The sequence below is a fragment of the Pseudoliparis swirei genome, chromosome 21 (genome assembly GCF_029220125.1).
Source record: "Pseudoliparis swirei isolate HS2019 ecotype Mariana Trench chromosome 21, NWPU_hadal_v1, whole genome shotgun sequence".
Taxonomy (NCBI): Eukaryota; Metazoa; Chordata; class Actinopteri; order Perciformes; family Liparidae; genus Pseudoliparis; species Pseudoliparis swirei.
The window spans coordinates 12,912,399-12,925,615 of record NC_079408.1 but is presented as its reverse complement, the minus strand read 5'-3'; the positions used below and the strand labels follow the sequence as shown (position 1 = coordinate 12,925,615).

Below are 13,217 nucleotides of genomic sequence, written 5' to 3'. Positions count from 1 at the left end.
TTTTTTTAAAAGGCAGCACAAATCCCAGCAAGTAAGCAGAATCGCGTTAGCATCTCGTGTAACGCGGCAGCCCTGAATAAGCCGCGACTAATTTGTCACCCGGTGTCATATTTGTGGGTTGAGCGACCTTTTTTCTTTTTCTTCTTCTTCCTCCAGAGCGCCGCCTGCCAAAACTTCTTCGATTACTTCATCGGTAATCCGTTTAAAGCGCCCGCGCTCGAGACGCCGTAAATCTGCCACCGCTCCTCTAATCTTCAATTCATCACGCATTTCCTCATCACACTCCCAAAAATAACAAACCTGGAATTACTGACTCTTTTTTTTTTGCTCTCCGCACGACGAGAGCCGGGCCAAAAAAAGCGAGGAGTCGAAGAGGTTTTTTTTACGCCGCTCGCGTAAATCACCAAAAAGACTAACAAGTCACCCTGTTCACTTTGTTATACTGTGAAATAAAAGTTGAAAAAAAAGAGGACTTCATTCTTAATTCAAGCTCCGAATAATTTGAAATGGACCCCTGCGGAAATGGCTGCTCGCAAAGTCAGGCTTGTAAAAACAGTTCCTAAATCTTTGCAGGGACAAACCTGGACAAATAAAGGTGAAACCAATAAAACAGAGCGAGCATTCTCCATTAAACCTCGGCTGGCTTTCCGTGGCCGATGGCGGCCGAGCCGGTGCTGCGGATGAGGTGAGGCGCTACTTCGCCACCGCGGGGCCCTCTGCTCTCGCGGCGCCGCCGAAAAAGAGAGCAACCGAAAGCGCGGCCGGAGGCGCCGATGAATTAGTTCACTGTTTTCACTCATTACGCCCGACTCACTGCCTCACTTTCTCTCCGTCTTTATTCACACCCTTTTCTTCATGTCCGACTTCTCTGGCACCACACACACACACACACACACACAACAAAGCCCCCCCGCTCATAATGAGGGCATAGCGGTGTCTGAGTGTGTGTGTTGTTCTTTGTGCGCTCAGTGTGTGTGTGTGGGGGGGGGGGGGGATTATGGCAGCACCAAAGCTGTGAATAGGGGCCAGGCTGGGCCTCGGCTGAATTAATTACTCAAATTAGCTTCTTAATTGCATATATTAAACCAGTGGTTAGCAGGGATGGGGCCGTGGTTGGGGGCCTGGATCTGGGGGGGGGGGGGCACAAGCGGACAAAAGAATACACACACACACCCGCCCACCCATACACACACCACCTTCCCCCACCCACTTGAGGTAGTCTCAAGTGGAGAAACGAGAACGAGCGCTCCTCCACGATGGGGATATTCAATTATCCGACTCCCCCCCCCCCCCCTGTCATCAATATGTAATAAGCGTATGTAGCGGAGGCAGATGTGTGGTACTTATGTGGACGATATGCCCGCCCCCCCCACCCCGTCCCCCAGAGGGAACAGTAGGGATTAATATTAGACCTGCAGGGACTACTTGGAGCAGTCTTCATCTGAAACCCTTTACTGTATCACTTACTCAGCGCTCCGGGACATTCAAGATGCCCAAACCCCCCCGCCGCTGATTAGCGAGCGTGGAGCCTCGCCCCGTCTGGCCCCGTCTGGCCCCTTCTGGCCCCGCGGCGCGTCACACAGACTTTACAGGGACCGTGACAACATCACAACCATTCGTTACGCCGCTCGTTACACTTCCCGGCCTTCTCTTCTTTTTTTGGGGGGGGGGGCTCATGCGTTTTTGCGCATTCTAAGCGATTATCAAAACCATCGGCTCTCCGGATGCAACATGCATTCAAATTAAGCTTCTCTTTTTTTGGGGGGGGGGGGGGGCTCGGGTTGACCACAGTGAAGAAATACGAAATACGACGGGCCGAAGGAAGACGGAAAGAGATCAGCCAACAAAGGGTGTGTGTGTGTGTGTGTGGGGGAAGGATTTGGGCTCTGAAAATCGTTGTGTTTGTGAAATTCACCCAAAGTATCTCACAACAGTGACGATGAGTCGACAACAAGCACACAGCCAGTCCGCTAATGATCCTCTCAAGTGGAGCGCACGTGCACACGCACACACAGCGTGCACGTGCACACGCACACACAGCGTGCACGTGCACGAGCGCAGCGGGATAATGATGTTCTTTGAGGAGTTTTTTGGGGTAATTAGGACCCGTGAAAAAGGATTTTCAGGCCGACTGTTTGTCCTCGTGTCTCCGAGCCGCGGGCCCTCCTGCCGCCCCACACTCCTCTTTCATCCGCCCGTCCAAAGACGACCCGTTCCTCTGCGTTCCCTCCCATCGCTCGAGTTATTCCAGCTCGCCCGTTTTCCCCTGTAATTTACTTTTCCTCCTCTCCCTCTCCGTCTCCTTTGACTTGAACGGCTGCCGGGTCCCAACTCGAAATCCAAGAGCGCCATAATCTCCCTCGCACATGGCAAAGATCACGCCTGTCACTTAAAGACGGAGTCGTAAAGGAGCAGCAGCATGTTGGAGGAAGAGTTCAACGTCATTTAGTTTCTTCCTGAAGGTTAGAGGAGAAGACGCGTGTACGTTTCCTGGCTGTCCGCGATGCTAGCTGTTTGTTGTGTTTACGCTAAGCTAGGCTAAGCTAGGCTGAGCTCGGCTGAACACTCGCTCTCTTCTCATCTCACTCTCAGGAAAGAGCCAGATGCATCGTGTAAATAAGAGAGCAACTGTTGCTTTATTGTTGGATGTTTGTCGGCCTATTTTGGATGAAGCTAGGCTAGCAGTTGCCAGTCTTTAAGCTAAACTAAGCTAACTACGCACTTACTTCAGCCATTTGTTGTTGTTATTCCTCCCTCAGAAACGTTCAAAGGCGACGTGCGTCTCTGTGTCCGGCAGCTGTCTGCGTGGAGGCTTTCCTTGTGTTGATTGGAGGTCGTGTTTGCGTGAACCCGGACACTAAATCACAGCTATATTAGCGCGCTAATGCGTTCTCCTGATGGCAGAGAGGAGCGCTTGTTTTGAACTCCGCCGTGTCTCATTGCCGGGGAACACGTCCTCCTGCAAAGGGTTCCTGAGCAGAAGGCGGCGGCACAATGACGCCTTTGTCTGTCAAGCTGCGACGGAGAACCAGAAAAGTTTGTGTGTCGGCCAGTGTGTGTGTGTGTGTGTGTGTGTGTGTGTGTGTGTGTGTGTGTGTGTGTCTGTGTGTGTTAAATGGATCATACAATGTAAACCAGGCCCAATCCAATTAGGGAGGGATTCTTCTTGTCTGACCTTTAACAGGAGAGACGTATTCACAGTCACACAATCAACCCTCACCAAGCCAAACTACACACACACACACACACACGCACACACAAAAGCCCTCACAAACTCCACAGTCAGCCTTCCACACAAACAGATGGAGACACAAACATGGCGCCCGCGCAAGCGCACACCAACACTCTCCCTCACTCCCTCCCTCCTCCTCTCCTCCATCTCTCCTCCATCTCTCCCTCCCTCTCTATCTCTCTCCTCCCTCTCTCTCCTCTCTCCTCCCCCCTCTCTCCTCCTCTCCCTCCTCTCTGTGTCTCCTCCTCTCCTCTCTCCCTCCCTCTCTATCTCCCTCCCTCTCTCTCTCTCCTCCTCTCCCTCCTCCTCCTCCCTCCCTCTCCCTCCCTCCTCTCCTCCCTCCTCCCCTCCTCTCCTCCCTCCTCTCTCCCCTCCCTCTCTCTCTCCTCCCTCTCTCCCTCCCTCCCTCTCTCCTCTCTCTCCTCTCCTCTCTCCCTCCCTCTCTCTCCTCCCTCTCCTCCCTCTCTCTCCTCTCTCCTCCTCCTCCTCTCTCTCTCTCCCTCCCTCTCTTCTCCTCCTCCCTCTCCCCTCTCTCTTCTCCACCTCCCTCTCTCCTCTCTTCCTCCCTCTCCCTCCCTCTCTCCCTCTCTTCCTCCCTCTCTCTTCCTCCCTCTCTCTCTCCCTCCCTCCCTCTCTCTCCCTCCCTCTCCTCCCTCTCCTCTCTCCTCCCTATCTCTCCCTCCTCCCTCCCTCCTCTCCCTCCTCCTCTCTCTCCTCCTCTCTCTCCCTCCCTCTCCTCCCTCCCTCCTCTCCTCCTCCTCCCTCTCTCCCTCCCTCCTCTCTCTCCCTCCCTCTCTCCCTCCTCCTCCTCTCTCCTCCTCCCTCCTCTCTCTCCTCCCTCCCTCTCTCTCCCTCCTCCTCTCCTCCCTCTCCTCCTCCCTCTCCTCCTCCCTCCTCACCCCTCTCATCCTCCCTCCTCCTCTCTCTCTCCTCCTCCTCCTCTCTCCCCTCCCTCTCCCTCCTCTCCTCCTCTCTCCTCTCCCTCCTCTCCTCTGCCTCCTCTCCTCCCTATTTCTCTCCCTCCCTCCCTCTCTCCCTCCCTCCCTCCCTCCCTTCTTCTCTCCCCTCCCTCCCTCCCACACAGAAACACCCAGTGACATGACACGCTCAGCCGGCCTCACAGACAGTAGCTCCGCTGTGATTGCTGACCTAAATTGTCCGGCCGATGTGTCACTTTCTCTTACTCACACTCAACACACATCTTATTTTTCTTCTCCCCTATTTTCCCTCCCATCTATCTTCTCTCTTTCTCTTATTTTATTTTCTTTCCCCCCCATTGCCCAAATGCCCCTCTCTCCCCACGTCACTTCACATCAGCTCGCTCCCGTCACCTCTCCTCGGCCCCTATTATCTTTGCCACGCCGGGAAAAAAAACCTTGTTATTTATCATCGCGTGTCCCCCGGCAACAGGTGTCACCACACACTGCGCCGCATGTTTACAGTGCGGTCGCAGCGGTGTGTGTGTGTGTGTGTGTGTGTGTGAGCGAGTGTATATACTCACATTTAATAAAATTACATATGAAACGGTGCATTCAGGGCCATCTCATCATTCAACCACGTGAGTTCACTATCATGCCTCTAAATAGACTTTCTCTTTCTCTACGATCCACTTCCTCTCTTCCTCTGAGGGATGCAGAACAACTTCCTCTCCAGGGGGGGATCAGTCCGGTCCGTTGCACCGCACCCCGTACCGGCCTATTCTCCTCACGTTGTTCCACTTTGGCACTTTATTTGAGGCATTTTTCACACTTGAGAGTTTAACTGAGGCGGCTCGCCCAAGAGAATTTGATGTGTTTTTAGTGAAGTGAGAAAAAAAATGTGCTGCCGGGTGGAGGAGGAGTCAAATACTCGAGGCGTGTCCCCCGAGGGCCACAACACCGCATGTGAGGGCCTTGAGTTTCTACTTCAAAATTCACGGTGGTCGGAACGGGAAGGAATAAAAAAGGTAAAGAGAGTCGGCGGAGAGATTTAGCAGTTGGCATTAGGCGTTGTTCACACCTGAGGCGACAGACGATTACAAAGGGAGGGGCTCTAAGTGCAGGTGTGGTGAGATATGATCACTCAGAACACATGTGTGGCCACATAAAATAATAATTCTAATAAAACTTTTATCTCCGTAGTGCCATTTTTTGAACCGCAGTTACAAAGTGATTCACTAAAGATTTAATAGAACATCATTCAGGGAAGAATGTAACAAGAAACTGTGTTTTTGAGAGGTATAAAACTAAATGTGAAAAGATGTTTTGAAAAGATATTATCCGGCCGTACAGGTGGGGTTTTTTTAAAACTGAGGAGGTGACTCACCCGACACTGAGGGGGAGTTTGTTCTCCGGCATTGGAGCTTAAATGCAAAACAAAACGGAGGCCCTGAAGCCTTGAATAGATTTATTTTTTAACTAGTAGCCTCAATGCTACAATAAAAACGAGTGGGACGGATTTTTCTCGGAACAAATGTAAACCTTTAACAGGCAGACGCCCGTATACGGGCCGGGAGGCTTTGTTACCTTGACAGAGTCTCAACAGTGTGTTTTAATAACCCAACGTTATCCCTTTTTCGTTTTCCGGGGCCGTTTTCAAGCCATTGCGTCTCAAGGGGATTCAAACCATTTAACGCCATTAAATTAATGAGACAGAAGTTAGTATTACTTAATGTTTAATGGGACGCGCTCAAGACTTTCTCTTTCTCTTTTGACAGACGTGCGCTGCACAAGCCTTTAATGTCCAAGAGGGATTACTCCGTTTGAAACAACTCCTCGCCGTGGCCACCTCGTCTCCTTACCTCCTCCGCCCTCCTCCCTGCAGCTTCCTCCCTCTCTCCCCTGTGTCTGCGGTTGCTTTAGAGGCTGGCAGGAGGCTCAAATCTGAGGGCTTAAACTTGATCAAATATTCAGCAGATATAGATTTCTCACAGTCCCTGGATCACCCCCCCCCCCACACACACACACACACACACACACACACACACACACGCCAGCTGCTTTCCATCGCCCGGCGGCTTCTTGAATCTCTCACTTTTGCTCCCCTCACTGCAGTCGCAAAGTTTGTGTGCCGCTCAGTAACAAACACACACACACACATGCACACACACACATGCACACACACACATGCACACACGTGTGCACACGCAAAATCATAAAGCAACGGCGAGCGGCGTCGCGGTGCAGCTCATTGAGGCTGCAGTGCAGTGTTTCTCTCCGCTTCCTCTCCTCCATTGTCTCTTCTCTCTCCTCTATTTCACTCTCCATTTAACTAATGTTCCCCATCTTTCTCTCCCTTCATCCCTTCTCTCTCTCTCTCTCTCTCCGTCCTCCCTCCCTCCCCCCCCATCTGGATTATGTGTCATTTATTTCAGCTTAACCCTGATAAATAAACCAGCGAGTACCTCTGCATTATTGAATACTTCGACATCGCTTTCTGCACGCGCTGAGCCGGCCCCGCGCTGTCCGACAATTAGACTACACACACACACACACACACACACACACACACACACAGAAGGGGAAAGAGGCAGATGGATGGACAAGAAAGACAAACAGAGCGGCCGAGATGAGGAAGAAAATTCCGAGTCAAAGAGAGAAAACATAATTTTGCAGAAAAGACTCCATTGTAAACAGAGACGGACACACACACACACACACACACACACACACACACACACACACACACACACACACACACAGACAGACAGACAAACAAAAACTCCCAAGGGCCCACACACGCAAACACACATGCTTGTGGTGTCTAGGTGTGCAGGCCCCCATCAGCTCTTCTATTATTCATGTTAGCTGGGGGGGGGGGGGCTTGTTTATCTTCCGCTATTGTAGGAAGGCAAGCACCGGGCTCTCCGCAAAGCCCCGGGGGCCCTGCTCCCTGAACGCACCGCGAGAGTCTCGTTCATGCGCAGAGAGAGAAAAATACCTTCATGCCCCCTCCACCGACGTGCTGGCCGCGAGGCCGCACACCAAACCGACGCACAATCTCAAACCGCTCGCACACACTCACACACACACTCACACACACACTCGCCATCTGCCTGACAACAAAACCGCAGTCCCACGCCGACTGACCCGTTCACTGCAACCAATCTTTCTGTGTGTGTGTGTGTGTGTGTGTGTGTGCTATTTCCAGACTATGTTTGTGTTAACACACCACAAGCCTTTTTGTACGTCAATATGTGTGTGTGTGTGTGTGTGTGCATATATTGATGAGAAAGCCTCTGTGTACGGCGATGTGAGCATGCATACGTTAGTGTGAGCACCATTAGTGACACGTGTTTGTGCATTTGCGAGTGTGTGTGAGTGTGTGTCTATGTGCACGTGTGTGTGTGTGTAAAAAAGAGAGAGAGGTCACTCCTGTATGAGGTCATATGTATGTCGACTATCAGGCTGCAATCATTCACTGCTTGTGTACCCGTTGGTGTGTGTTCAAACATATATTAGCATGTGTGTGTGTGTGTGTGTGTGTGTGTGTCCCCTGACAGCCTCCGCCGTGATTGAAAGTGGCCGTGTTGTTTCAGTGTCACCCTGCAGATGAGAAGCCGGCTCTGTCCGTGTCAACTGACACTCACATCCCATTCCCATCCGGCACTCACACAACCAGAGACCTCTCTCTGTCTTCTTCAATCCATCTCTCTCTCTCTCTCTCTCCTACCTCTCTTTTCTTCTTCTCTTTCCTCTCCCCTCTGCACATACATGTTCCAACGTCCTCCCAGTGGAAATCCTCCTTGTTCTGCCTCTCGGCGTCTCCCCGGCCTTCACTTCCATCACTCACTCTCCGTATGAAGAGATATTGCTTAAATATTAAATATTTTTAAAGATTGTAAGTTCAAGCATAATTCAATAAAACTAGAATCCACATTACAAGTAGTCATCCGGCTTTAGAGGGACTATTTTGTTGGATAAAACCAGTCACAGTGAGGCCTCTGGATTATCCAGAGGAATGAGGACATTGTTTCTGTAGATTTCCTCAATGTCAGATCAAAAATATCAGAGGAAAATATCTCAAAACTTGAGTAATTAAAATAAGAAAACAACTGCATGACACGGTGTAAGTGAGAAATAATCCTTTTGCAATTAGGTGAACTGACCCTTTCAAATCTGCTGATCCTGGACCAGTTTGAACAACAACTCCTCTTTTCTCCCTGTGGTGTTGTAGATCAGTGTGTGTGTGTGTGTGTGTGTGTGTGTGTGTGTGTGTGTGTGTGTGTGTGTGTGTGTGTCTGTGTGTGTGTTTGTGTGTGTGTGTGGTGGTATTTGAATGGCTGAAAGAAAAAAGAAACTAAGAGGAAGAGGCTGAGAGAGACACTAAGCAGTCAGACTGAGAGTGAAAGAGAGTGAGTGAGAGGGGGGGAGGGGCGGGGGGGAATAAGAGAGAGTGTGACAGAGAAATGGGTTTACGTGAACTCTGACCTCGCGTTACGAATGAAAACATCAATCAGTGAGTATAACTAATCAATTCCCTCCCCCTTTCGCTCCTCTCCGCGGGGTACAGGAGTAAAGAATTACATTTAATGGGATCGGAGTAATCCGATTACCTCACGGTTTCATCTGTGATGCGTTAGTGACCCGCAGAAACTGAAGGGAACTCTGGAATTCGTAGGTTTTATTTTGGATGGTTGCCCGTCAGCGGTTGGCACGCGTCAAGATGAAAAGCCTGAAAGCAGATTTTTGGGGGGTGGGGGGGGGGCGTTGCACTCGCCACGCAGCACTGAGGCCGACTGCGGAGGAAACAGATTACCAGGTGGACTTCGAGTTACCGGTAATCTGCAATGGGTTTAACTTTAAAAATGAACCTCCATTTCCCACACACACACGAGCCACTGCAGATATGTGGCGACAAATAAGCAGCAGGTTATCAATTATCTCCCGGCTCATTAAGTACAGACACACTGCGCCACAGCTATCTGCCGACGCGATCAATAAGTTGTCAGCGCCGAATGCTCTCCGTGATCAGCTCCTCCTCAGCTGTCCGACTCCCCGCCTCTTCAAGTGTGTGTGTGTGTGTGTGTGTGTGTGTGTGTGTGTGTGTGTGTGTGACCTTGTGTCCCAGCCTCCATCGATCGGGGCTGGAGCTGTAGATCGATCAGTCTGGTCTGTGTGTGAAGATAAAGGTGTTTCTCTCTCTGGACACTCCGGTTGCCAGGCGGCGGCACCAAGGGGACGTGTGCAAAACCGGAGACGGCGGGCCACATCGGGCCTCGCCGCTCGCACACCTCCGTCTGCCTGCGACGGGTTTTAAGATGTTTTAAAAAAATACTGATAAACACGATCGGCCTTAAAGCAACACGGCGTTGGTGATCGTGCATCACGAGCTGATTATGTGTTGACACAAAGCTGCATCACTTTGTTCATATATTGACCTCAGCAAAAATGCCACCATTGGAAGCCCCGCCCCCTCCAAAAATAAACCAACAACCAATCAGGGTCGAGACGTCTCTAATATAGCTTGAGGTAACAGAACCTTGATTCATATTGATGAAAACATTTTTAGCTTTGAGTCCAAACGTAATTAATTGACCTTCTGAGACGTAATATAACACATTTTCTTGTGTAAATACGTCTTGGGGTCAAAAGGTTAAAAGATACATCCTAATAGAACGCCAACGCCATGAAACGCTCTGACGTGTGCACGTTTATGTGATAAATATCCACATATCACACCATAAAGCTACTTGAGGCGATTATGATCTCAACTGGGATGACGTCATCGTCTTTTAAAGCGTGTTATTGCACTTTTTTTTTAAAGGATTTTCGTCGACGGAATAGTTTAATGCCGCCGTCGGCGTGTCGGGTTCACGAATCCCGTGAGTGCGGCCGTGTTTGACGTGGCTGTTCAACGTCTGTCAGTCATTGAATCAGGTATCAGCCGCTATCAGATTGCATTAATTTCACTCCCGGCTTATCCAGCCAACATTCCTGTATCATTGGGTTCCTGGACACACACACACACACACACAGATTACTGCTCCAGTGCATTGCTACCTCACCTCCTCATATCTAATCTAAGAGAAATACTTATAAGTCGATAATGATGCGGCGGCGATACGCACCGGGCCTCACCTCTCTCCACAAACACGCCGCTGTGAGGGAGAAAACGAGCGCTCCTGAAACCGGCGAACAAATACAGAACACAAAGAGGCACGAGGGACTTCACCGAGCTGGAGAGATCTGATATTCTCTTTGTCTCTTTACCCCTATCTCTCTCTCTCTCTCTCTCCGCCTATCTCTCTATCTCTTTCTCAGCTTCCTGCTCCTTCTGGCTCTTTGTTATTTATTTAGTTGGGGCTTGTTTCTTCTGGGGTTTTTATACCCGCAGATGAAAAGTGGAGAAAAGATCATTTGCACACCTGAGTGAATAAAGGTGCGTGGGAGGAGAGCTATGGGAATCAAACAGGGTCTCTCTCCCTCTCTCTCTCTCTCTCTCTCTCTCTCTCTTTTACTCCTGGGGTGTTTTATTTTTTTTACATTGCTTGTTTGTATTGGAAACTTGTGGTTGTGTGTGTGTGTGTGTGTGTGTGTGTGTGTGTGTGCGCCGCTCTTGGCTCTTGTGCTGTATTTAAAAACAACCCACAGGTTTCGGTTGACGCGACCTTTCCTTGCAGATCGATGCGTCCGATACAAGCGCTCCGGCTCCGGCTCCTCATCGGGTCTTCGCGGCGGCCATAACTCCAAACAAACCCTCCGAGGAAACCAAAACAAACGGCGCTTCTCCATCTGCGGTCACTGGCGAGGCTGGCAGTAACAATAAACAGGCCCGAGGCCGGCGTAGCATCGGAGCAGGACAAAGCAATGACACACACACACACACACACACACACACACACACAGTTAGACTCTAAAGAACACATTTAACCATATTTCACTCGACACAAAAATCCCACACAAGTTGCATCGAAGGACACGTCCAGGGACACAACAGGATTCTTCTTCTCTTTTTTTGCTTGTGTGTGTGTTTCAGGCCAAAACCAGTGAAAGTACAAATATGTCGCTATACAGATTAAAATATCATGTCGAATAAAGATTAAAATAAAAAATAAGCCCCTTAAAAATCTCCTGGAAAACTCGTCTGGTCATTTTTTTTGCAATGTAAGTCCTGCAGCGGCTCAAACCTAATTACTCTAAACACACCCGCCCAATCATCCCCATCATCATCATTATCATCATCATCATCACTGGAATAAACAAACACATTTAGACACAATCAGAAAATCAGCCGTGCAATCATAACAACCCCCACACACACACACACACACACACACACTCACTCCGTCCCCTGGGCTCCCTCCACTCACCGATGATGAAATAGTCCTGCATGGTGTTGAACTCGTGGCCCCAGAGGTTGGGCGAGAACTCCTGGAACTTGATGGTGAAGCGGCGCTCGCGGGCCGGCTCGTCGCAGGTCAGCACGATGTTGGGGGTGCCGCTCACCTCGCAGCGGTCCGCCTGCTCCCGCACCGACACCAGGTACAGCTTGTAGAACTCGTACTCCGGCGTGGACCTGGCCACGTCCAGCGGCGGACAGATGAGGTCCAGCCGGTCCCCGATCTGAGGGTACAGAACGTAGCCCTTATCGTCCCTGAACCTGGGGGGGGGGAGAGAAATATAAAGTCAGAACCAGCTCACACACCTGTTGCACCTGCACAACGATTACAACGATTACAACGATGTGTTTTCTTCCTGCTCACCACAACCGACCCTCAGAAGTGACCTCCACTAAGTAACGGCTCAGACGTTGATCACACAGATATCTGCATGTAAAATGTAAAGCGAAATACGAATAAAACCTCGAGGTCCACTGGAGGGGAGCCGGGGTTCAAATCAGAGAAACACCGCAAACACACGTGAGGTCAACGACCTGCAGTGAATTCTCTCGTGTTGCATGTGTGCGCGTGGAAATGAAGAAGTCACCATCAAAACAACAACTTTCTTTTTCCGTCGTGACTCATTTTGCCGTTTTCTTCTCCCCGCCCCTCGTCTCCGGGAAGCGAGAACTGAAGCGTGTCCATCGCCGCGGAAACCGAGCTGCCAGATCCCAGGCAGGTGGAGTTAATCAGTTTGCTAATTAGCTGTTGTGATGTCTGTCCTCCGCGTACGGGATGCAGACGCCTGTTTGTTTACGGCCCGGCTGACGGCTCGACGCCCGCAGCCTGAACCCGCGGCGAGGAAACAACAACAACAAAGAATGCTATCATCATCATCATCAGCATTAGCACTTCACCGTGGCTTTTTCGGATTTTGATGGTCTTAATGATCTTAAAAGGGATTTTTTTTCCTTTCCTTATGTATTCCTGCTGGAGGGCGTTCAGAGGTCGAGCAGAGAACATGAAACACGGCGGTGAGAGAGGCAGAAACCCCCAAAAACATGGTTTGAGGCCGCGGTGACTTTAACGCCAGACGCCAACAGTGGAGAGACAGGAAGTAGTCCCGTGCACACACACACACACACACACACACACCCTTGTCGTGTTTTTATCTCGGGTTGAGATAAAGTGTCACCGCCGGCAGAAACAAGACCAAGTGTTTAAAAAGATGCACAAAAAGAGGAGGAGATGTTCTTCCCGCCGCAGAATGTTGAGTGACACTTTGATGTTTCGGCGGGAGGAAGCAAGACGCCGTTTAATGTGAAGAAGCCGGTTTTTCCGGCTCCGCGGACTCGCTTCCAACAAATCCACATGAGCCCCGGGGGAGTCGCCGCGCTCACGCCGCCGGCTTCGCTGTTCTCTCTGTTCCGCTGTCAGACGACCGTTTGACCGTTAAAAAATAAACAACACAGAATCACAAGGCGCCAAACGATTAAAAAAAATACGAAATAAATCCTATTAATGTCACATTAGCAACTCATTAGACTTTCATTCGGCCAAATGGGTTAAACACGTGATTATTTCTTCCTGGTTTCCACTTCAAGGCTGACAAAAAAAAGTCGTAGCAATTAACTATGAGAAGAAGAAGAAAAACAGGCCGTAAAGAAATGGGCTGAGTTCATTTCA

General features: G+C 50.2%; 1 protein-coding gene across 1 annotated transcript in view; it reads right to left on the bottom strand.

Annotated features, from left to right (window-relative positions):
* The window catches only part of efnb3b (ephrin-B3b), a 76,986-nt gene that overhangs the window by 27,437 nt on the left and 36,332 nt on the right, over nucleotides 1-13,217 (bottom strand). Inside the window, exon 2 of the mRNA XM_056443302.1 lies at nucleotides 11,523-11,812. Within this exon, the coding sequence (XP_056299277.1) occupies nucleotides 11,523-11,812 (290 nt within the window). The remainder of the gene's footprint in view (nucleotides 1-11,522; nucleotides 11,813-13,217) is intronic.